Below are 23,508 nucleotides of genomic sequence, written 5' to 3' on the forward strand. Positions count from 1 at the left end.
TCCCCACAAACTGAAGAAAGGGCTGGTTGCTGCTATTTGCTCTGGGTTTCCTTTAGGATGCAAATTCCAGATGTTGGTTTGGAAACTGCAGGAGCTGTTGCTTTGAGTAACTTTTAAGACAGTCTTTCCATGCATGGGAAGGGAGATGGTTTCATGCTACTGACTCTAAAGGCGTTTTCTGTGGGGAAACAATGCAGGAATGGACAATTGCAAGGGAAGTGAAGCTGTGACGCTTCACCAGGCAGCTTGAGCTATTAATCCTGTATCAATGTGTTAAGTGTATTTTAAATAAACTGTTGGCATTTAGGGAAAGGTTTTAATGCTTCCCCTCACCCATTATCCCCTTTGTCATTTTCTGTGGGCTGTAATTCCAGGTCTGACAAAGCCTGAGAAATTAAAAAAATGGTCCTGATACTTTTTTTTTTTTTTTTCCCCTGCAGTTTTCCTAAAATTACCCTCACTTCAAATTGAAATTACTGGAGAACAAAAATATAGTAATGCACTAAGTCTCACTTTATATTTTGTCACAGCTTGTAACTGTTTATATGAACACTGTGTAAAAATACAGATAAATGTTATTCCCCAAAAGTAGAAATATGTGGGATATGCACTGAGAAAATTACCAGTCTGAGCAAACAGAAGGCCATAATATGAACCTAGTTCATCACAATAAACTTTTCCCCCCATTTAGAAGCTGAGAATGAAATGGGTAATAGATTCCATAGTAAGTCCTGAGGGCAGGTTCTTTATGGGTATTGCATTGCCAAAGCCCCAAATAGACTATTATGGTATTTTGGCTTCTCTAGATATCCCTTTTTATTAGCAGATTATATTATTATAAATCTAAGCAAGCATTTGAATGTAGTAGTGATCCAAATACGTCTCAGCTGTTGCATCCTCCATCAGTGTTTTTACTTGAGGAGCCACTAGGACCTTCAAGTTGTTTGGTTTGTTTTGTTCGTATTTAATTTTGGTTTATATACTTCTCAGCTGAACTAAGGGCCACAGCGTGCGCTAGGGCAAAGTGTTTACGCTTAGCATCACAGCAGAGCTCTACAGCTTGCTGAAGTCCATGGTTATACTAGAGCTACAATATCTATTAACCTCTTTGCTTGGTAAGGTAGAGGAAGCAAAATATGTGTTGCAGATACCTGCACTAACCTTTGTCTGAGGCTGACTTGTTTTGATCGGCATTAATACAGCTAATTCAGTAAATCTGTTAGCAGTGGTTATTGTCCAAAGCCTGCCTTACCCAGCTGGCCCCTATTTTTCTGTTTTTAAGAAGGAGGGACAGCCAGGCTGTTCTGGAACTCTTTCACCGCAGGATCCCCATTTGCAACACTCATCTCCTGAGCATTCGGTACCTGGTGGTGGTACGGGTCCTGCAGAAGCAACGGCTGCTTTTCTTCTGTCAGGTGTCTGCTGCATCTCAGGATGTATTTAAGAAGCCCATGTAGTGTTGACCCCTCAAGATACGAGCTATTGTCTTGAATGGCCTAAGTGATGAACAGCCACATTACAAGTCATCTTTCCAGCTAGTGTGTCTGTATTATATCTGGTATGGTGCAAATGATCATTCAGCCTTACTGAACTCATTAACATAAAAGGGTCAAGCTACAGCTTTATCTATATTGCAGACTCTTGGATTTCCATCTGAGGCCTGCAAGACTTGCCATTAACTTTAATCGGAATTGGATCAGGATCACAGGGAATTAATTCCACAGAAATATTGCCACACTGAAAGAAAGTTACTCTGTTTAATGCATGGCTTTCAGTTTAAACCTGACAATTAGTGCAGCCTAAGGCTGAATAATTACCCTGTACAGTCTCAAACTGATGTTTGTATGCCTCGCTGTCAGAATATTTAAAAACAGGCTATAGTTTAGTGAAAGAAAGTTTGGGTTGTCTAACTCTTTTTCCCCCCATCAAATTCTAACTTCCTATTCTATTGCAACATGCCAAAGCAGAAGCACTCTGGCTTCCCCTTTCTTCTGCATTGTCTGACGTCCTTGAGTATAACCGACTGAACAAATATTCTCAATATTTAAGACCCTTTGCTAACATTTTCTACGAGCGCTACAGCAGGTGACAGTGAGTAACCATACTGGCTTTGATTCTTTAGAAATCTGGGCTATAAGTAGTCTTAACTGTAATTTTGGGAGGGGAACGGAGATGAGGAACAGTTGCTTTAAGCTGTTGTGATGCTCAGTGTCCAACTAGCAGAAGGACTGCAGCTTTAAATAACCCATGAGGTACATTGGCATCATGCGAGGAACCAGGTTTCACATGTATCTGATCTCTGCTTCCCACAGCTAGCGTCTGCAGTCACAGAAATGCTTCCAACTGTTTGGGTCACTTAAGATGCTGACACTTCGTTAACATTTACTACGGGGCAGTATTTAGGTAGTATCTGTGTTTCCTTCACAAAGGACCAGAAGGGTTTGGGATATTTTATAATTTAAACCGAAATCAATGAGAACAGCTATTTTTATAGTGTGTTTGCCTTATTTACAAAGTGTTGTATTTGCTGAAACCAACAAACTTTATCTTTGCATTCATCTTTCTCATACTAATTGTATTACTGTAGGTAACTGGTACTTGATGTGATTTTGGATTCAAACACCCATTGAACTCAATGGAAGTCTTTTAACTGACAAAATGGGATCTGCATCAAAGTCTCTAAGAATAAACGAGAGGCAAAAAAAAAAAAAAAAAAAGGAATGAATAGTGGTAATGGGCAGAAAAAAAACACTGTAGAAGATTCTTGATGCTAGTAAGTAAGCAACCTGCAATGCTTGCTTATTCCAACCAGAAAAGAGCACAAAAGAGAGGAAAAGAGGTGTTACTGGGCATCAAAGCTGAAGCTTTGCAGCGATTGGGAACGATGGTCTGGCTGCCCCTGTGTAGCAGCTCTTGAGAAATGAGGATGATGGTGCACTCCATTGAACATGATGCCAAGCCTCTGTCATCCTTACGCTCCTTGCTTTTTTTCCTCAGATTCCGTATTAATTGTCCAAAAGTACTTTACATCTGAAAACGTGTTTTCACATGTTGCTTTTAGTTGCATTTATTTTACTTGATGGACTTAGCTGCAGTATTGGTGTCCACACCTCTATTTTACATTTATTTGTCTTTTTGTTGACTAAACACAGTGACTAACTGCTGCAGTTAGTAGTTCTTAGCTATAATTTTGATAACTCTGAAGCAGTGCTGTTATTTTTAATGGAAAATATAATTTTGTTTGGTTCTTTCGTCAGTATAAGTATAAACAGATCATGCTGATAATCTTGTAATAACATTTTGTAGATTGCATATTGATTAAAAAAATAAAGTTGTATTTCAAACTAGCAGTTTCTTGTCCTCTCACTAGAAATTTATCAAGCTTGTTTTACATTTACTATAATTAACTGGTTGATCTTGTATCATCAGGTATTGCAGTTTATTAGAAAGGGCAGTTCTAGGCTGTGTGTGAGTGGGGGACATCACTCCTTGTCTGAGATAAAGCTAGTTGCTGAAAGCTGAACAATGTACTATATTCCATTAATGATCATTTATGGCAGGCCCTTTTCCTGGCTTATTTGCATAACAATAGTAAGCCAAAGAATACCATGTTTTTTCCTGTTGAGTGCTTCCTCTGATCTCTCTGGGATATTTGAATATAATGTAGCGACAACTGTTTAAGACTTTCACAAATTTCAAAGCCTGTTCTTGAAATGAGCTGTTACTAGGGAAATAGTGAAACCTCTGCGGGGAAATAGTGGAATAAGGCAAGGGTTTGTGGGGCAGCATCCAAAGAATGGGCTTAAAGTATAAAATAACCATGCCATTTGTCCTATGCTGCTGCCTCTGTAGCAAACCCGTCAGCTATTCTGGGATACACTGGGAAATACAGTTAACATCCATTTTCACTTCACTGGAGTTCTGTCCTTCAGTGAGCACCTGCATGTGGAAAGCAGTTGTCTAATAGAAGTACAGACCCCTTCCAGAGCTTAAACAGTTTGCAATGTTTAAAAGTATCAGTGAACAATATGATTCAGGTACATGAAAAAGTAAGATGGTAAATTTCTAGATTACAAGTAAAAACATGAAAACATTTATTTTTGAGACCGGTTCCTAGTATGTGCTATGCCTAGTCTGTGCTATTTTATAGCCCTGTTCCTTCTTTAGTAAAAACAACCTGTAATTTTTTACAATAACAATCATAACACGTAAGTGATGTTCACACTCCCTGCTGAAGCCTTACCGGTAGAAATAAAAGAAAAAGCATTGGCTCAAATTCTGTTTTGCCATCCCACAAAAGCCACAGAGATTAGGTATTGCTGGTTGTGGGTAGGTACAGTCTAGCATTACATTGCATTGTGATGGTCTTTTCTGTTTAATATAGAATAACTTTCACTTCCATTTCCATAGTCAACAATAGAAGTCTGGGGGGAAAAAATCAGAAGCGAGGATGTGCTGGGAGTGGAAGAGACCCACAATGAGTGACTGGCAGCGGAGGTAAGAGGGAGGAGGCAGGGAGTGAGTTGGCAGAAGGAAAGAGCAGCAGGCAGAGCTTGTCTGCAAGGGCTAAGGAGAACTGCTGCCTCTCTAAGTCAAGGTGAAAAGTTTCCCTATAAAAGGGACTGAAATAGAAAAACGGCGCAGAACCCATGCAGAGAAGTGCCTTCAAGGGAAGGTATTGAGAACAAAGTTGCAAGTAGCCGCAGGGGGGAAAAATGAACTGCGTGCTCTCCTGGGGTGGGAAGGAGGAGGAGGAAGAGTCGGGAGCAGCTGAAGAAGGGGGGACATGGGCAGAGCCACCAGAGACACAAGCAAGGTGGCTGTGAGACTGATGGGGCACAGTCAGAGGTGCCCTACCTGAACAAGCCAAGCTGGTGCCTGCTTGTGGCATGCCACAGCTCAGGGCAGCACCGTGCCGTCCAGCTGGCCCTGCTTTCATAGAGTACGTGCTGCCATTGCACGCCAAGCAGAAGAACTTGCTCCATCTGTCTTGAGCATCCCTGCAACACATCTGTACAGCTGTCGGTAATGGTAACCTATCTTCCCAGACAGGAAGATCTTGCTCATGCAAGGGACCAATGACACAGTCATGCTGTAAGAGATGCAATAAAAATATCAAATACAAACCCAGCAGTGGAACAGGGAGGATTTAAAGCAAGAACTTGGGCATTAGTCTGATGATACCCAGAGGTAAGCTACCACTGTAACCTTGTTGGACTGCTCTCTAGGGAGGGACCTTCATCTGTCAAGTCATCTGTAATGTTGAGTAGATTTTACTGTCTAAATGTAAGTACTGACACCAGGATTTAGATGACTGTTCATCTGAAATGGAGGGAGCCATCCACTGCCTGGAGAGAAAAGGTGAAAGGCTGTTTTAGCCCCCTTCATGGAAAGCCATTACTGAATATCTTTGCTGCTAATTGTGTGGTTATGTCAAAAGGGGTGTGCAGAAGATCTACTTCAGGTAGATCTACACAAAAGTAGAGGTGGGGGACAAGGAGGAAGAAGAGTGAAAAGTTGAATTGTCAAGTATTAGGACAGCCAGAGCCCAACCACGTTTGCTCAGAAAGGGAAGCTCAGGAAGATGACCTTGAGCAAATATCGAGATCCTCCCATAAATGCTTCCAAGACCCAATATGGCAATGCAGGTTAGTCTCCATACATCTGAGTCATTCTTTAGTAGACCTAAACTGGTATCAATTAGGCAGTAAAAAGGAGAATCTGACTGCTAAGCTGTGCTTCAACCTGTCTCTCAAAGTCACTTGCTGGATGATTTTAGTGGTACGGCTGGTGCTGCAAAACTGACTGCTGGTGAAAGGGGTTACTGTGGTCGCTCAGCTTTATTCCTCTCCAAATTACCAAATGCAAACTTAGAGCAAATTGGCCTTGACCAAAACATGCTGCTCTGCTCTTATTTAACTTTGCACTAAACCTGCTGGACTTCTGCAATCGTCTGCTCAACTATGAACTTCCAGCAGCTAATTCAAATAAGGAGAAATGATGTTTCTGGCATTTACACTCCCACTTCACCCTGCCTCTGTGTGGTTCTGCATGCCCCTGTAACTAGTCCCTCCCCACGGGAGCCGGGGAGCCCAGGAGCAGGTAAGTGGCAATTACAGACAGGTGAGGAGGGAGTGGGATTTCAACCATTGATGAAGGAGGGATAAAACACCATGGCAGGGAAGGGACTGGGAGAGTGAGGAAGACAAAGACAGCAGACAAAAGAGGAGGTAGCTGGACTGGGGCTCTTCTTGGGGATGCAGGGCAGGAGGTTGGGGTCTCTCTGGGGAAAGAGGGTGCTATAAACATCTGTACGTCATACCCAGGGAAAAAAAGGCAGACAGCAAAGGTGAGGGAACAGGAGATGAGCGCTGAGCTGGGCACCAGCAGGAGTGTGGTAGAAAGCAGGGACAAGAATAAGGACAGTGAAGTGGCTGGTGGGTGCTGTTTTCCTTCGAGGTTTTCTCTCCACATAAGGCATATGTATTAGGGTGAGTATTTAGGAGAGGCTAGGCTTATTTCATCCTTAATTAGGCTTACTTATACTACACAAGTCTCCTGGCTTATCAAGGAGCTGAGATACACAGTACTATTCAGTATATTCAATCCATCAGGACTGCCATTTTTATATAGCAGTTTGTACAGGTCAGAGCCCTTCTTACACCACCCAAAGTCCTGAAAATTTGTCATTAAATTGAATTAAGGGACAGCTCTTTCTATGGTTCCTCTGATAAAGTGGTTTAAATCAGGTAAAAAAGGAAAGGCCTTTGAAGAACCAGGAGTCACACATGATAAATGAAAGAGGAACAAATCACAGATTCCAGTGTTACCTGTCTCAGAACTCTGACAGAAATGATGGCGCTTATAACAAAATCATGCTGTTAATAAAATTGGTTATGAGACTAGAGTGCAGTATATCTGTGAGTCAACAGCTGAAAACAAAGGGAGCATGTTAGAGAATATCTTTAAAATGATATTACAGTTCTGCCCGTGTCAAGGCATCTCCATGAGGACTACCTGGATTCTGCAACCGGTTCCTCCTAAGAATGATTGCTTTTACTTAGAAAGAAAGGCAAGATGGTATTTGCAAAATATGCCTTGAGAAAGAATTCTGCAGTGCTGCGGTTGAGTAGCCATGTTCCTCTACAGCAGCAATACTAGATTTAAACAGAAGAGGGCATTCATTACCAAGCATCTGAGTTTGCTGAGGGCTCTCCGTTTCTAGAAAGAAGGCATTTGAAAACGTTTTTTTTTTAAATGATTAATAAAGGTTCATCATCCAAAAATAAATCTTCTCTAGACATCATGTACCAAGAGGAGTATAAATAATTACAAATTAAAACCTGTCCAGTAAACGAATGTTTGAGGTGCCCTTAAGCAGCACTATCCCAAATGCTGACAAAACCCCTGAAAAATCAGGAGGGTTTGAACAGCATGCTAATCTTTTCGATAGCCTGACTTCTAAAACTCCTGTGAGCTGTTAAAGAGATCGCAATGGGAAGAGCTCGATTGGCAGCTGAACCAAGACTGTTGAAACCTGGATGCTGTTCCCAATTGCCATTTGTGAGCTTGGGCAAGGTATTTGGTGTGTCTGTGCCTCAGTTTCTTCTCTTAAAAGAGGGGTTAAATATTAACAAAATCCATAAGCATGAAAATCACTACAGGGTTGCACTTTATACTGCGGGACACTGATACTAGGTTAAGATGACCAATATCAAAGCTAGCCAGTCAGCATGATTAATGCTATTCACAGATATTTTAATATTTTTTTCTTGCTCAGAGAAGACTGAATTTTTTCAGTGTATAGCAGACTTTCTCATGCTGTTCAGTTGACAGTGCTCACAGCGCTTGGATGAAAAGACACGTTCTCTAGGAATTTGTAAAAGAAATTATATAAAGTGCGTTGCTTGCTAGACCTCAGATGAAAGCTTAAGCGCCTTGGTTAGCAGGAAGCACCCTCTGCAACCTCTCTGTGCGGTTTGGAAAGTTGTATTCCCATTCCCAGTTTTTACTTTCTCCTCAGAGACAGCTGTGTATGATCAGTAGGCTTAATCTGCTGTCCCTTGCATGAAAGGAGCTGACACATTGACCTTGGTGACAGGAGCTTTGGTATTCCCTGGCAATACAAAGGGTATAATTTACAACACATGAGGTGTGCCCACAGTGCCTTGTGCTGGTGGGATATGCTAGGTATATGCAAATACAGAGACATGCCGTCAACCTGAAGTGCAGGTGAAGCTCATTTGCTTTGGTCTGCAAATTTTCATGTGGACATAGCTGAAGTAACCCGACCGCTATCTGAGGCGGCTAAGAAGTCCTTTGGTATGAAGCTCCTCAACCTCTCTTTCTCTTTGAAGCTGGGCATACAAGTTGTTCCAATTTCAAGGCACTTTGTAATCCCTAGCTAAACAAAGGGTGGTAGAAAGCAGGGAACTCATTTATAAATCTTCACCTTTCTAAAGTGCTGTACGGTATGCTGGCAGGTAGACGGCTCTGCATCAGGTTTATCTGTCTGAAGACTAAGTCGCAGCCAGCTGCAGGATCACCATCTGCAACCTTCAGGGCTCAGTGAGATCCTAAAGGCTGCAACTTCTTCCCGCTATCTCTGCTAACACGACAGGACTAACCAGACAGGAGAAGAATAATGATGCTCTTGGTATGCACTATCCCAGACAGTTTCAAATGAGCACTGTGCTTTAAAAAAATGGGTTTTATTATTTCAATTATTCTGTAAGAAAAGCAACATGGCTTGCCTTTTCCTCATGATGATGCAGGGCATACAGAACAGCTGAATATGCAACTGCTGTTTAATTCAAGACCCAGACAGTGTCATTAAACATATTTTGTTGCAGAGCAAAATAACTTCAACAGCAAATTGCATTTGTCTCACTCGTGAAAATGCAACTTACAATATTATTATGGATGCTGCTGCCTTTTTTTTTTTTTTTTTGTAGGTGTTAGTCTAGTTATATAATTAAGGGTCTGGCGGTATTTTCATTAAAATCCTTTCACTTTTCAGGATGTGTAAGTCAGCCTTAAAAATTAAAGCTTAACGGGCGAGTCTCCTCTTCACAAGCCAAATAGCACTGTAACTACATAGCTACCTAAAAATAGAAAAAGACAGGAAAAAGAAAGGAAAAAGAGAAGGTGATGTTTCTAGGTTCTCGCAGTCATCACTGATCCATGTATGGACGGAAGGTGTATAAAGACCGAAGTGTATATTCTCCTACGTATATGACACTAATGAACATTCTTCCAGATGAGTAACTGCTAAATTGGAAAATCTCTGTATTAACATATGAACAGATTGCTGCAAATGTAAGCAATAATTTGAATAGTTGTACCAGATTGCTGCTACTTAACTGGTAGCTTCAGCTATCTCCCTGTTCATGAGGTAATAATGACTTCAGAGTTTATTAGAGCAAAAGAATATGCGTTTGTAGCCAGCTTTCCTGGGAATATTTTCGCACGGCGGGGCAGCTGCGGCTCTCCAGACAAAACCTCCTTTCCACAGGGAGGAAAACAGGGAGCCCGCCACAGGAAGGCGGAGGAGGGCCCGGTCGGGGCCGGCGGCGGGTAGGCCGCGTCCCCATGGCAACGGCGCCTTAAGGCGGTTGGGCGGGCTGATGGCGGCCGCCGCCATGGCTCACGCTAACCCCGTGGTGAGGGGCGGCGGCGAGGCCGGGCCGGGCTGGGCCGGGCTGGAGGCGCCCGCCTTGGGGGCTGCGAACGGCCCGGCCAGGTCCGGCTGCCCTTCAGCGCGGGAGGGAGAAGATGGGGCCGGGCGAGGGCCGGGGAAATGGCTTCCCCCTCCCCCCGGGAGGTTCCCCGGGAGCCGCCGGCCGTTCCCTGGCAAGGGAAGCCTAGGGGTGACTTCGAAAGCCGTTTTTTTCTTTTTTTTTTTTTTCTCTTTTGGTCTGTGTGTTAAAAACGTTTTGTGAGCAAAAGCATCGTGTGAGGGCTTGGCGTGAGCAGGGGGGTAGCCGCAGGGTGCGGAGGGAGGCTGCGCAAGCTTAGTGGTGCCAGGGAGGACTGTGGCGGCCTTTACTCCCCTCCGGGTTTCATCTGCTGCTGCCTCTCCTTAGGTGGGACTTCAGATAGTCCTTGAGGTGACAGTAATCCCGGGGAAGCCTTAGAGGCTTCACTTTAAAACTTGCTTTTGGCTTTGCTGGGGTGGGGTGTTGGTAAGGCCCTCCCTGCCACCCGAGTGTATGCAGAGAAAATTGGGGTTTGTTCGCGCCTGGTGCTGGCAGTTCCCAACAGGGATGGCCTGGTTCTGGCAAAGGAGTGCCTGTGTGTAAAGGGATAAAGCTGGAGTACAGTAATGTCTGCACTGTAACCGTTTTTCTCTAATTTGGAAGCATGTAGTGTTTGAATTTTACAGTTGCCATGTACAGTTTTTATATAGCATAATAAATATTTGTACTTATTACAGCTTGGCAGTCCTGGGGAGAGGAATGGGCTTGTTGAAAGATTTAAATTTGGTTTCTCTTCTGCATTAACAATGAAGGCAAAGCATTTGACGTACGGGCTAGTTGACGTCTTTTAGTGTGGTACAAGAGTAAATTTTTTTTTTTTCCCCTCCTCATCTTCCTAGTATCCTGAAATGGGCTGGGAGAGTTCTTGGAGACCTCTAACCTCCCATAAGAAATCATACATGAGTATGGTTATTTTAAAGTAGTGCTGTGTTGTGCTGATAGCTTTCTGCAAAATTATAACTTGTTACTTTTTAATAACTTCTAGGTTTTTTTAAAACAAATTGTTTATCCTCTGCAGTTTAGAACAACTTTAGAGCAGTAAAATACTAATGTGATGTTAAGTTTGAAAAATGTAAATTAATATCCCAGAATCTTAACTTCTAAGGTTTCCTGAAAATCTCAGCTTCATCTTTCACCCTGTGTAGGCTATTCTGGTGGTAATGATAGTCAAGATTAATAAGCTTTAAATTGCTAAAAGTTTATTATCTTACATTTGCATCTGAGTGGATGAATCTTGAAGCTCGTGTGTGTCTGTTGTCCAGGTCTGACTGGAGGATTAGGATTTAATCACCAACACGAGCAGAAGAAGGAATAAAATGTTGTGTTGGAATCCTATTGTACTGTAAGATGAATGATACGTATTGGTAACTGTAGTGTTAAAAATTCCACAGCTAAGCTACTATACAGCGTCAGACTATTACCACAATGAAAAAAAAAAAGTCTCTGATTTCTTGCAGGTTACTTACGTTATGCTTCTGATAGAATTGGCACATCTCATTTTTAGTAGCTTGTATTGTTGGTTGGTCTTTAAGTTAGGGGCGATGACACTAGAATGATAGATAGTAAGTGGTAAATGTCAGTTTTAAACTGACATTTTAGGCATGCTTGTTTGAAAATACAGCACAGCAATAGTTTTTGTAATGTTTCTAGGATTTTCTTAAGCATTTCTGGAGCCTGCAGAAACCAATAATTTGAGGCTTGAATCCAGTATTTTTCCAGGGATGTCTGTTCCCAGGGATGTCAGAGTTAAAAGAATGAGTGGACTTGCAGACCTTTGCACTTGACAGAGTATTCAGTCTATTACAGTGATGTCTTCATACTGTTCAGTTTGTAACAGTAGTGTATGCAGCTGAGATTAGACTTTGTGCTGTCATTTCAAATGATTTAATGTTCATCTTAACTTGAAAGTATTTTGTTTTTTTTTTTTATGTAGCCTAAACTCTACAAGTCCATTATTGAAGATGTGATTGAAGGTGTACGGGAACTCTTTGCAGAAGAGGGTTTAGAGGAACAGGTTCTGAAAGACTTGAAGCAGGTTTGTTGGGTTCCCCTGCATTAATTGAAGTTGTATATTTTTTTTCTTTTGAGAAAAACCCATCCCTTTCTTTGCCCTCCAAAACATGCAAACTTTTGCCCTAACTTAGAATTATAAATATCCTGCGAATGATGGGTTGGGCTGCTGGAAGTTGAAATTCAGTAGTGATTGTTACCATGTTTATTGGATAGAATCAGTCAATTTACTCTTGGAAAAACTAGGAATATCTGATTATTGTTTTAGATGTGGTTTGTTTTTAAAGCTAGTATCTGTTGACCTTAATAATAATCTTTCTGCAGCTTTGGGAAACCAAGGTGATGCAGTCTAGAGCAACAGAAGGCTTCTTCAGATATAGCCACCATTCTCCACAGTTTACCCTGCAGTTGCCGCACAATTTTCACCGTGTTCTGCAGGCTTCAGCAGGTCAGATGTTTAACACAACAGATGCAATTTAAGAATAGCTCAGTGATTCAAGAATCTTTCTGGAAGACTTGAAGGTGCTGCAATAATCTTGGTTTGCAATGTTTATGTATATATCTAGCATGATGGGGAATAGTAATTATTTAAAAGCAGAATTAGACTAATAAACTTTGAATTAAACTTTGATAAACTAATGCAGTTATGTCTACAGAGTCTTGATCTGCTGCTTATTTCCAGTAGCAAAACATGAAGAGAATTTTAGCCTTTTTGTGTGCAGTCCAGAAGTGTAGCCCTTCAATTGCAAATTTACCAGTAGTGTTAAGCTTTCACTTCCCCTTTTAATGCGTGGCATGATGTGTGCAGAGGTTATATAGCATGTTTGTGCCATGCAACTCTGCTGTCACGTTGGAGTTTAATCTGGTTCTGCACTTGTTAAAATGTAATCCCCTGCTCAAACAGAAGAGTGGGATCTTTGGGAGAGTTTTTTCGTTTGTCTTGCAGTTAGTTTTCCTAAAAGCAGTATTCCCATTGGAGAGAAGTACTTGACTTTCACACAGCCTCTGACATCAGGACATATTCTTCTCAATTAAGTCTAGCTGACCACTGTGATAATGTTATGGTAGATTGTAATGCTCAGCTGAGGCTTCTCCGAATGGGAGAGGCCATTAGGACCTTTTCCCATAAAGGACAAAAAACATATGAGATGATTTAATGAAAGTCTGTGTCGTAGTACACTTTGGGGTTGGGCAGGCACTCTTCATCTGTTTTTTTTTTTTTTACAGTCTTCATAGTTGAATGGTATAGTTTTAGAGCCAGATGCTTTATTTATTCCATGTGGTTAAAGGGAATATACTTTTGGGTTTGTTTGCTGTTGGAGGCTTTATATTTAATGAGCTTTACCTTGTTACTCCTAAGTTTTGGAAGGGCAATACTAAGGCAAAATGATCTGTTGAAGCCAATGAACTTTTTTTTTTTTTTTAAATGGGGTTCGAGTTGTCCTATGGCTAGAGATTTTCAAAGTAGTTAGGGCTACCTAAATTGTTTGCTTCCTGAAGCCCGGGAAAGTTTTTCCTTCAGCTTATCTTCTCTCACTGAAGTCAGGATTGAGTGCTTTTGAAAATCCCACCCTACTGTTCCTACTGTTAGCACCATTGGATTTGCTGTGGTGCAGAAAAATACTTGCACGTTTTCCTTATGTTTACAAGGCAGTACATTTTACATGTATGTTAGTGGTTGCGTTAAAATGGTAGCATTGCACATTTGTCCTCCTAGCTGATGTAATAAATAGAAATGGCATGCTTAATTTCTGCAGTGCAACTTAAACGGATCAAATAATTAAATAGAAATATTTTTAAAACAAACAAAAATCTCCAAGACTGGCTTTTAACAAAATGTAAGTTTTATAAATTTGGGGTATAACCTCTCCCCACTGAGTACAGCATAAGCTTGAAGCAACATAAAGAGAAGTATATTCAAGAGCCTTATCTAGATGTGCTCACTTGTTTGTTGATCTAATGAGTATGAACTGAAGTTAGATTGCTTTAGTTTCAGCAGTGCTTGCTGTAAATTACTGAAAGATTAACTGTGTCTAAGAAATTAATGTCTTTTGTAAAGTGGCTTTTTTTTTTTATAGCTTCTCTAGTCATCCCAACTGGCAGAAGTTTTCAGCACTTGACAGCAGCAGACCTGGTATGTAGCTGTAGTGACATTTTATTTCAATTTTGATTATTCTGAATTCTAAATGATTAAGTTTGTCAGTTGTTAATAGGCTTAAGGGGAGACATGTATTAAATATTTTCTATGTGTAGATGCTTTAGGACAGCATTTAGGGACTGAAAAAATAGCATTTCTTTTGACAGTTTCATCTGTCCAATATGGTATAGTAGGCAAGGGAGCAGGAGTCCTGCTGAGAGAGAATCAAGAAACTCTGTTGTTACTTCTAGCCCCCTTTTTTTCATTTTTTTTCCTGAAAACCTTACAAAAATTAAGAGTCTGCAGAGGGACAGCTGTAACTCTGCTGCTTCTGTTTGAGCAGTGAAAAAGATAGAGATCTACCAGTTGCTTTTGCAAGCAGTACAGCCAGAAGTGTGTTGGAAGACATGGCTGCATGTATTCAGCCCGTAGGATGGAAGTGTGGAAATGCCCAACTACAGATCTGGTTTTTTTCTTTTTTTATTACTGGGTGTTAAAATAATGCATGGTTGGAAAATGCTAGCACTAGTGAAGCTGGGAGCACCATTATCTGTGAGGCATAGAAATAATCTGGAAGAAAATGAGTGTTTTTAGAGTTGACAGGTTCTGAACTCTGGGTGTGGCAAAATTTGTTTGGGGAGGGGCTATTAATTGTCAGAGCTTGATGAACTTATTGAGTGCCTCCTGAGCCTCAAGCTAACTAGCTTACCAAGCTGAAATATAATATTGGGAAGATGTTTGTGTAACATGCAAGTTTCCTGATTGTAAAATTTTTATTTCTCTGGAACAGTTAGTTTCAAAGGGAGCTGCATATCCAACTCTTTGCTTTCCAGGAGAAAAAGAGAATGTGGAGGGACTTCATAGGTCTAGGCAAGGAGTCTGCTGTGTGGAGTAATGCATAAGCTTAGCTAAAAGTGGCTCTGAGTGGAAAAAATGCCTTTCTGGATGGTGTGTACATTGAGGGGGTACAGAAAAGTGTTCTGTTAACAAAAAGGGAATGTGATAACAGGAAAATAGGAAACACTTCAGGCAAGTCATTATCCTGTCAATGGAAAATACTCTTTATCTGTCTAAATCTCAGAAGTATGAAGCAACTCTTCAGTAAAGATGATTGCAAAAAAGCCCTCGTTCATGTTTCAGCTGGATATGTTATGTGTGACATTTAGGGCCCTTGGAGATAAAGTATGCACTATTTGTTAATAAAGCTCTTGTGTATCTAGGGTGCTTCACGAGCGGGTGCAACTCTTACTCTTTCTTCGGGTGTTGCTTATCCTATACACGTACCAGCTGGAATGACACTACAGACAGCATCTGGTAAGACTAAAGAGGAGATGTAAAATGCTACAGTGCATTGACTGTATGTGGATATTGAAAGATGGTCCCGAGTACAGTAGATAAAACATGTGAAGTTAAAGTATAGGTGGGTAGAGCCAGTTATCCTCCTCTTCCTTTGTAGTTTGTGTTTGTAATTGCTTCGTGGGGGAAGTAATTACATCGAGTAGTTAGTGTGTCAGTTGTGTACACTTGCAAGATCAGTTAACATGGGCTGCCAGGTGATGCCATTTTTTTGTTTTACAATGTTTGCAAATGTGTTTCTTTGTCAGTCCAGACATAGGTATCTCCTTCTCGCATACGAGGCACAATCTTCCATGTTTTAAAAAAGTGAAGACTTTCTGGTGCTTCAGAATCAAATCGATTTCTTATTCAAATAAAATCCAACCATCTGTTAACCTTTTTGCTCACACTCTTTTGCTGATAAAACTGCTGCCTGTACTGCTTGTACAAAAATGTGCTTGTACTGCTTGTACAAAAATGTGCTTGTACTGCTTCGGGTGTGATGAGTGGAAGGCTTATTTCAGTCATAGATTGACTCTTTCCTCCAACAGCTGTTCTTTGATGAGAACTAATGTCACTAGGTATCTGTCTCAGGTATAACTCCTAAGGTTTTGAGATCTAAAGGCTAGTACCAGTGACTCTGTGTGTGTAAGCATGTGTATGGGGGAAAAGAATAATTAAATGAAATTGGGAACTTAGCTCTGGCATCTTAATTCTAACACTGATAATAACAACCTTAAGGATTCAGTATGTGGAGTGGTTCTCATACAATGAGAGGATAGATAAACTAGGAGTCTTTTTTTTTTTTTTTTTTAACTAAACTAGGCATTTTTTTCAGAGGAGATACCTAAAGTTCCTTAAAAGGAGTGAACTGTCCCTGTAGATATGGAATAGTTTACTGCTTCATTTTGTATTCCTTAGTTTCTGAAATGACATGGAAACAAATTCAAGCCAGGATTTTTTTAATTTTTTTTTTTTTTTTTTTTAAATCCAGTATGTAATTAAATTATTGAACTTACTGCCACAGGGCATTGTGGAGGCTAAACCCCAAAAGGGGTATTAAACATGATGGTCTGGGTGGAAGCTCTGACTCCAAAAGCCTCCGAAAGCTCAATTTTCAAAGGCTGAAATTGTGCTTGGGAAAGTACTGCTTTGTAAACATCCTGTTTCTTGTAGTTTGCCTGAGTGTTTGCTATTGGTTATTAGTGGTAATAGGACAGTGGCCTGGATGAACCTGTAGTTTAACCTGCTGAAGCAGTTTTTAACTCTTCTCTTTGTAGGGCATCTTTATAAAGTAAATGTGCCTGTTATGGTTACACAGGGCTCGGGAGATGCAAGTGTTCTACATCATCCTGTTCAGCAGATATTTCAGCCCCTTGGTCAACCTTCAGTTCTGCAAGCCAGCGTTGCTGGTGTTGCACAGGTGAATGCATCTTCTGCCCAGGCAGCTGCTGAAACATTGCAACCCCAGGAGACTGCTGTCCAACAGACCATGGTATTTCAACCAAATGTCGTGGAAAAAACCCACCTGGAGAACTCCGCCAATACTACATTGGCCCAGCAGCCTTCTGTGAGTCAGCAGCAGCTTGCAACTAATGCAGTGTTGAATCAGTGTGCAGACTCAACAGAAAAATCGCAGCACAGCAATCTTCACACAGCTGTGTTTACTCCAGAATCCTCTGAAGGGTTTTCTCTCGCTGAATCCTTGGCAAACAGCTCGAGCAGTGTTCTGCTGGATGCGGAGGGGCCGTTAAACATTGAGCCTCAGGAGTTGGTGCAACAGCAGGTGTCTGATGATATCATTGACCTGATTATCATGGGCAAAAGTTTGGATGATAACGCTGTTCTGAAAGATCGGGACAGCGTTGCTTCCTCTGACAAGGTAAGACCTTTTATTTCTCAGCTGGTGAAAATACATCTGTTGGTTGTTTGAACTATCATAAGAGATGTGATCAAAGACATCTGTAAGTGACGAGTAGCACCTCAATTATAATAATAAAAATTATTATAATTTCAGAGTTCATTCTTGAGCTTGTTTTGAATAGCAGTAGCTGAATGCTTATTTTTACATTAAGAATTTGTCACAAATATTGCTGAAATGCTGGGATTGAAGAGAATGTCAATCTAAAAAATGCTAAGAGAATAATGGGTACATATTAGACTTGGTGACTATTTTGGGGGATAATAGTTTTCTTTTTTTTGCAACTGAGCAGACATGAATGACCCTTTGAGAAACTTCCATGTCATTCTGACTCTGAATCTGCATGTGGGTACTGGCCAGTTGTGGGCAAATTGCTTTTGCAGTGTCAGCTGGGATTAGTTTTAACTTGTAATGTGGGAAGAGCATTTAACTTGCATTGAGAATGCATATTGAGTACTAACAGTCAGATTTGATAAGTGAAAATCTGCAGCAAGGAAATGTATTTCCTTAGGAAAAAATCCCGAATAAACTAGAATTCAGCTAGAGCTGTGTGGGAAACTTGAATGATTTTAATTATCAGGCCACTTTCTTGACCTTGTCTAATTTTCGTTCCAGAAATTATTTGCAGGTGTTTTAAAGTTCAGGCTGGCTTGCTGGCTTTGAGTTGGAGCACTTATATTTGATTGAGGCAAATTTATTAAATGAAAATTTAATGACAGATGACTGTGAATAGAAAGCTTGTTATGTTGCTCATCTGAACTTTGATGGCAGGATGATGAAGACTGTCTGTAGGAAGAATGGAAGGTCAAAACAAAGTGTTATTTTCCTGAACTAGAAAGTGTATGTGGATGTGAATTAAGTGCTACAATAAAGATTTAATGAGAAACTGAAGATGGCTGAAAGCTTATAGCCCTTTTATGCTCCTGTGAACGCTCTGTTTAGGAATTCTAGCACTTTTATGAACAGCAACTTGAAGTACTGAAATATTAACTGTCTCTCTCAGCTTTTTATATCTTACTTAAACAAAGCATTTTAACTGAGTTGAGGGAGAGGGATGAGTTCATCGTAACTTTTATTTCAAAAATGAAAAATGCTATTTTTGGGGGTGGGGGAGTAGCTTGTTTCCTTTTTTCTCTTTTTTCTGTTTTGTTTTTTTGAGTTTTCTTTGCAATAGAAATTCTAAAGGCCTGCTCGATCTTCTTAAAAAGTTGTTTGAGTACAATTGCGTTTAAAGAAAAGTCTAAGAAAATGTCTTTCTATGTTGCTGAGGAATATTTGGCATGGATTCCATTTAAAGTTAGGTGTAAGAGCAAGATTTGCAAATGTACTCAGGGTTTACAAGTAGGCCTGGATTTGAAACTCTCATTTTAGTGCCCCAATCTTGTTGCTTTATTAAACGAAAATCTCAGGCTTTGTGCTGAACAATGAAAGCTGTGTGGTGTTAATTCACAAGCTGTCTCTGGTCTCTTTTATTCCTGTCAGATGGAACCTACTGAGCAGATGGAATCTAATTTACGATCAGAGAAGGATATCTGCAGTGACATTGAAGGCATAATTCAGCTAGATGGTACTGGTGATGTTTCTCCCAAGGAAGAAATACCACATACAAAAGATAGGGAAGAGAATGAATTCATTGGCATTATTGAATCAGAGGATCTAAAAGTTCTGGAGGATGAGGATGAGGAAGACGATGATGAAAAATGTGACATTATTTCAAACACGGAGTCTAGCAGCAGTGGTGGTGATAATGAGGATCCCCAAATGGATATAGTTGAGGAGGTAATTTACTTTTAAGCCTTGTGAAGTACACTACAATAGTGTATCTATCTTAACTGTTGAATTGTTGGACCCAGAACAATTCATGGTACGTTTAATGCAGAGAATGCGTAGTGAAGTTACATACCTCTTGAGATGGGAGGTACTGCTGAGAAATTACTTGAGAACTCGTTATGAGGAGCATGGACAAATGAAAGAGATGTTGAGATTGGATGAATTAAAATTCTTAATTACCAGAATTGAAGTGCTGTGGTAAAACTGGCCTCAGTGGAATGGAGTTCTGCTTTTTATTTAAGGTCAGGGTACAAATCTAGGTTTCTTTTCCTTCTAAAGGACCACAGGGGATTAGAAAGAAAAGAGCAATGTGATAGAAGTATGTATGTTTTTTAGGAAAAGGCTTAAAGATGTGCGATCCTGTATCCTAGAGAGTCACAAGAGAATCAACTTGTAGCATCTGACTTCAAATAAATACCAGTTGCTTAGCATTCCAGTTACTGGGGTCAGCTTTGTCAGTTAGCAGTCTTGCTTTTTGACCTGTGTTTTTGTTTAGGTTGTTTTTGGTTTTGAGAATGTAAGCATGTAAAGATGCATATAAATAAGCTTTGTGCAACATGGTCTTCATAGCCTCTAGGTCTTGATTTTTGCAATGGTAACCTTTATTGTTCTAGGTGTGTTTAATGTCAAGTATATTCAATGCTATTCTGAAAGAATGTATAAAATACAATTTTAATCTCTAGGACCCCTTAAATTCTGGTGATGATGTCAGTGAACAGGACACTCCAGACTTGTTTGATATTGACAATGTGATAGTTTGTCAGTATGACAAGGTACAGTATACAGTTTTATCTTTGTTCCTTAATCATTCTGAATAATAGTCAGCAAATCCATGTCTGGTCTACTGTTAGCGCCTTTTAAAGAAAATCTAATGCTGTAATAATTGAGTGTTTAAATGATGTGTTTAGCTGACAGTAGTCTGAAGACTTACCTGCTGTTTTCTGAAATGAGGATAATCAGTGGGTTCATAGTGGCCTATTAAAGGAAAAGGAAAGGGGACGAAATCTTGCAAATTGAGATTTGTAAAGCTGCAAAAGCTTATGCATTTCCTTAACTTTTAAGTAATATCGACAGCTCCATGGTTGTAGGTATGCATTTTCAGCCATGAATTAAGACTTTTGAAATGGGTAAGAGAAAGAGGAGTGTGTGTGCTTGCTTTTACGTTTTTTGTCTTTGAAGTGCTTACTGAGAGATTTTCCTACCAGAATTCTGTTGTGTCTGAAAAACAAAACAGTTGTTAAGGGCCTCCTTCAAGAATTAAAATAAGGTTGAATTTTAAACATTAAAATGAAGATCATATTAAGTACTTCTAACTCTGTATGGTTTTGGACACTTATATGTCAGTAGTTTTGAAGTTAACAAAACAAAGTGCATATTTTATTTTGAAACAATTATGGAAAAATATGTCTATACTTTGCTTAATAATGTGCCTTGGCTTTTATTCTTTCAAAAGTGACTAGTGATAAGTTTTTGTGTGTGTTCAACTGGGCCTGACTTAACAATGTATGTGCTTTAGGAAATGGTGAGCTGCTCAGAAAGTTGTCTTTACTGAAGTGTTAACAGATTGTGTGTTTTTGAAACTAGTTATTTAGGAAAATGTAGTTATAGGGATGCATGTAGAAAACGCATCTGAAATTAAACCATGGTATCTGTATCGTATTGAAAAGGTACACAAAGTTTTGAAGCTTTGTAACTCAGTTTGACATTACAGATGCTATAGGTAGTGGATATTGTTACCTACAGCAAGTTTTGTCTGTAGTAAGATGAGAAATTGGCTGAAAATTTTAAAAAACTAATAGCAAGTTCAGCATTGGGCATGCCTTATACAAAATTTAAGATCAGATGTTATTAGAAATTAACAGTTACAGAAGTTGGGGGAAGATGTTGGTAACTTCCCCTTTCCTATATAGACTTAATAAAACATGCAGGCCTAGTAGAAAGTAGATGGAAATAGTTATCTATTAAATTACCTTGTTACCTACAAAAGAATACTGTTGGCAAAATTACTGTCCTGTTTCTTTTGTTTTTTCTTTCCTTTTTCTTTCTGGACTTGAAAATAGACTGATGCTTAAAATCCATGGAATTTTCTAGAGAAGTTTAAAATTCCTTCTTTTAGTATTAAACAAAAACTTTCTGTGGTATAAATTTTTGCAGGCCTTTAAACAGAAACAAAATATGCAAATTCTTTCTTATGATTTGGTATGGCAGTATTTGCTTTTTAGCAAGGTTTTGCTTTTAGCCTTATCCTAACATCTCTGCGCACACAATATTGCTTTGCAGTGTGTATGGGAGAAGGAAACCACTGCATTTCAGTTAAGCCATTCTTGTTTGTCAGGTGCAGTATATTTTGGGACTGATACACTCATGAAATTGCTCCATTATTGTCTTGTTTTCCTGCTGGTGTTGAGCTGTCACACAGCTATCTTGGTGCTTTTTTATTTTTTTTTGGGGGGTGGGGGGGGTATGCTAAGATTCAGGAGGTTGTTCCTTTCAGAGGGCAGGAAATTCATTCAGCTGAAATCTACTGGCTCTGAATATTTGTGGTGTGTTCAGTGGCAGTGTTTCACATGTTTTGGACTCTCAGGATTTTAAAAGAAAAACGAGGTTTGTAAAGCAAGTTGTGCTTAAACTTTTTTTTTGTAATGGATGCTCTAATATACTGGGGGGGTGGGGGGAATTGATTTATTTTTTTTCATCAGATACATCGAAGTAAGAACAAATGGAAGTTCTACTTAAAAGATGGAGTGATGTCCTTTGAGGGTAAAGACCATGTTTTTGCAAAAGCCATTGGAGATGCAGAGTGGTGAAACCTCACTGAAGTATGTACTTTAAGACTGTGGCATTATTCCCTTATGAACTGTCTATGAAACAACTAGACTTCCATTGCTTTGCCATAAAAAAAAGAAAACCCAAAACAAACCAACAAAACAACAAAGCTGTGATAAAAATATGCAAAATTAGTGTTGTTAATACATGCAAACTAGAACACTGTATTGTTAGCTACTCAGCTGTCTGCTGTTCTTTTCCGGTTATTTCATTACTTTTCTACCCAAGAAAAATAATTGGAATGAATAGCTTTAAAGACTGAAATGTTGAATATGTTAGTAATTCAAGAAAATCATGGAATACTAAGTGACTATATTTAAGTAAATTTCAGTTCTTTTGGGTTTCTTTCCACTTTTTAAAATAAGAGCTAACGTATGACTTGAAATATAAAACTACACAGTTGTTGGTAATACCATGTATTTTTTTTTTTCCAAAGGCTGCTGAATTTAGAAGAGAAAAAAAAAGAGCAACATCTATGCAAGTCTGAAACCTGTGGCTGTTTCAGCTGTGTATTTCTGTCTTCCCTTTCCTTCTTTCCTTGCTTTTTGTTGTTGCTTCTTGGCTTTTTGACTTCAGCTTGAAGGCAGGCACTTCAGATGCAGTCAGAAAATGTGGGTAGAAGACCCTTGAGCTCTCAATACATAAGAATTATTATTGTTTATTCTGTACCCTTATTCTACTGAGATGCAATGAATAGTGTGATTTAACATGAAAATGTGATTTATTTTCACTGTCAGTGCAAAGTCATTTGAGTTTGCTTCTGTACATATCTACTACATTCTGGGACTACAGACCAGTAAGCTGTGAATGATACAAATTGTGCATAATAATAAAATGTCATCTCATACATTTCTAGTAGAGAGTTGTTTTTGTGTTCCCTAAATACAAACTTTGCTTAGAGAAATGTGTACAAGCCATGCATGTGACAGTAGCTCACTCTGCCATGAGAACTGAATTCCCAGCAGTCCTCAATGTTAGCTTTTTGTTTGTTCCTCTAGAAACAGAGGTCAAAAAAGGTCTGCGCCCACAGGTCTGGGCCCTAGCCTTTCAGAGCTGCAGCTTTTCCCTGGCTAGCTCCTGTTCCCTGTAGGGCAATATTGGAAACTAAATGGTAAAGCCTCAGCCAGGCTGACTCAGAACAGGATAATCCTGCTAGGAAGGGCAGTGCTACACGTAAGCATATGGCACCCCTCCCTCCTGGTGGCTGCTTTTATGTCTGCTAAAAGAAGACATCATGAGACATTTTGGTTATCTCTTATCTCTACTCCCTGGAGGATGCGGAGGCCTTGAGATGAGAAGGAAAAGAAAGGGGGGGGGGAGTTGGAGAGAAGGAATATATAGAAGAAATGGGGGCGGGAGAAAACCAACCCTTGTTCATAATGGTACAAACCCTTGTTCTGATGGCATAAACAATAGAGATGCTTCTCTCAGGAGGTAGGTTTTTAACAACTATTAAGTTTCTTGCGTGCCTTTTTTTTTTTTTTTAACATATGTGCTGCTGTCCAGTATCGAAGACAGGCCACGCTCAGGTCAGGCCTTCTAGTTCAGTGTCATTTCTTTTGTCTTTAATAGATACTGCTGCTGGGATGTGAAGAACTGTGTATTCAGAGACAGTTAAAATATTACAGTGTATGATTTTTCCCCATTCAGCTGACTTGTAGCTGCACTGGTGCTAACTTCAGACCCATAAA

General features: G+C 39.9%; 1 protein-coding gene across 1 annotated transcript; it reads left to right on the plus strand.

Moving 5' to 3' along the window:
- The first annotated feature begins 9,641 nt into the window (after positions 1 to 9,641).
- On the plus strand, positions 9,642 to 21,798 carry GTF2A1L (general transcription factor IIA, 1-like). The gene is made up of 9 exons (XM_010577776.1): positions 9,642 to 9,662; positions 11,692 to 11,793; positions 12,093 to 12,216; positions 13,847 to 13,902; positions 15,126 to 15,219; positions 16,521 to 17,122; positions 18,644 to 18,940; positions 19,675 to 19,764; positions 21,691 to 21,798. The coding sequence occupies exons 1-9, from the start codon at positions 9,642 to 9,644 to the stop codon at positions 21,796 to 21,798; spliced, it is 1,494 nt and encodes a 497-aa protein (XP_010576078.1).
- Positions 21,799 to 23,508: the final 1,710 nt, after the last annotated feature.

This window comes from Haliaeetus leucocephalus, unplaced genomic scaffold (genome assembly GCF_000737465.1).
Source record: "Haliaeetus leucocephalus isolate CR32 unplaced genomic scaffold, Haliaeetus_leucocephalus-4.0 Scaffold577, whole genome shotgun sequence".
Lineage (NCBI taxonomy): Eukaryota > Metazoa > Chordata > Aves > Accipitriformes > Accipitridae > Haliaeetus > Haliaeetus leucocephalus.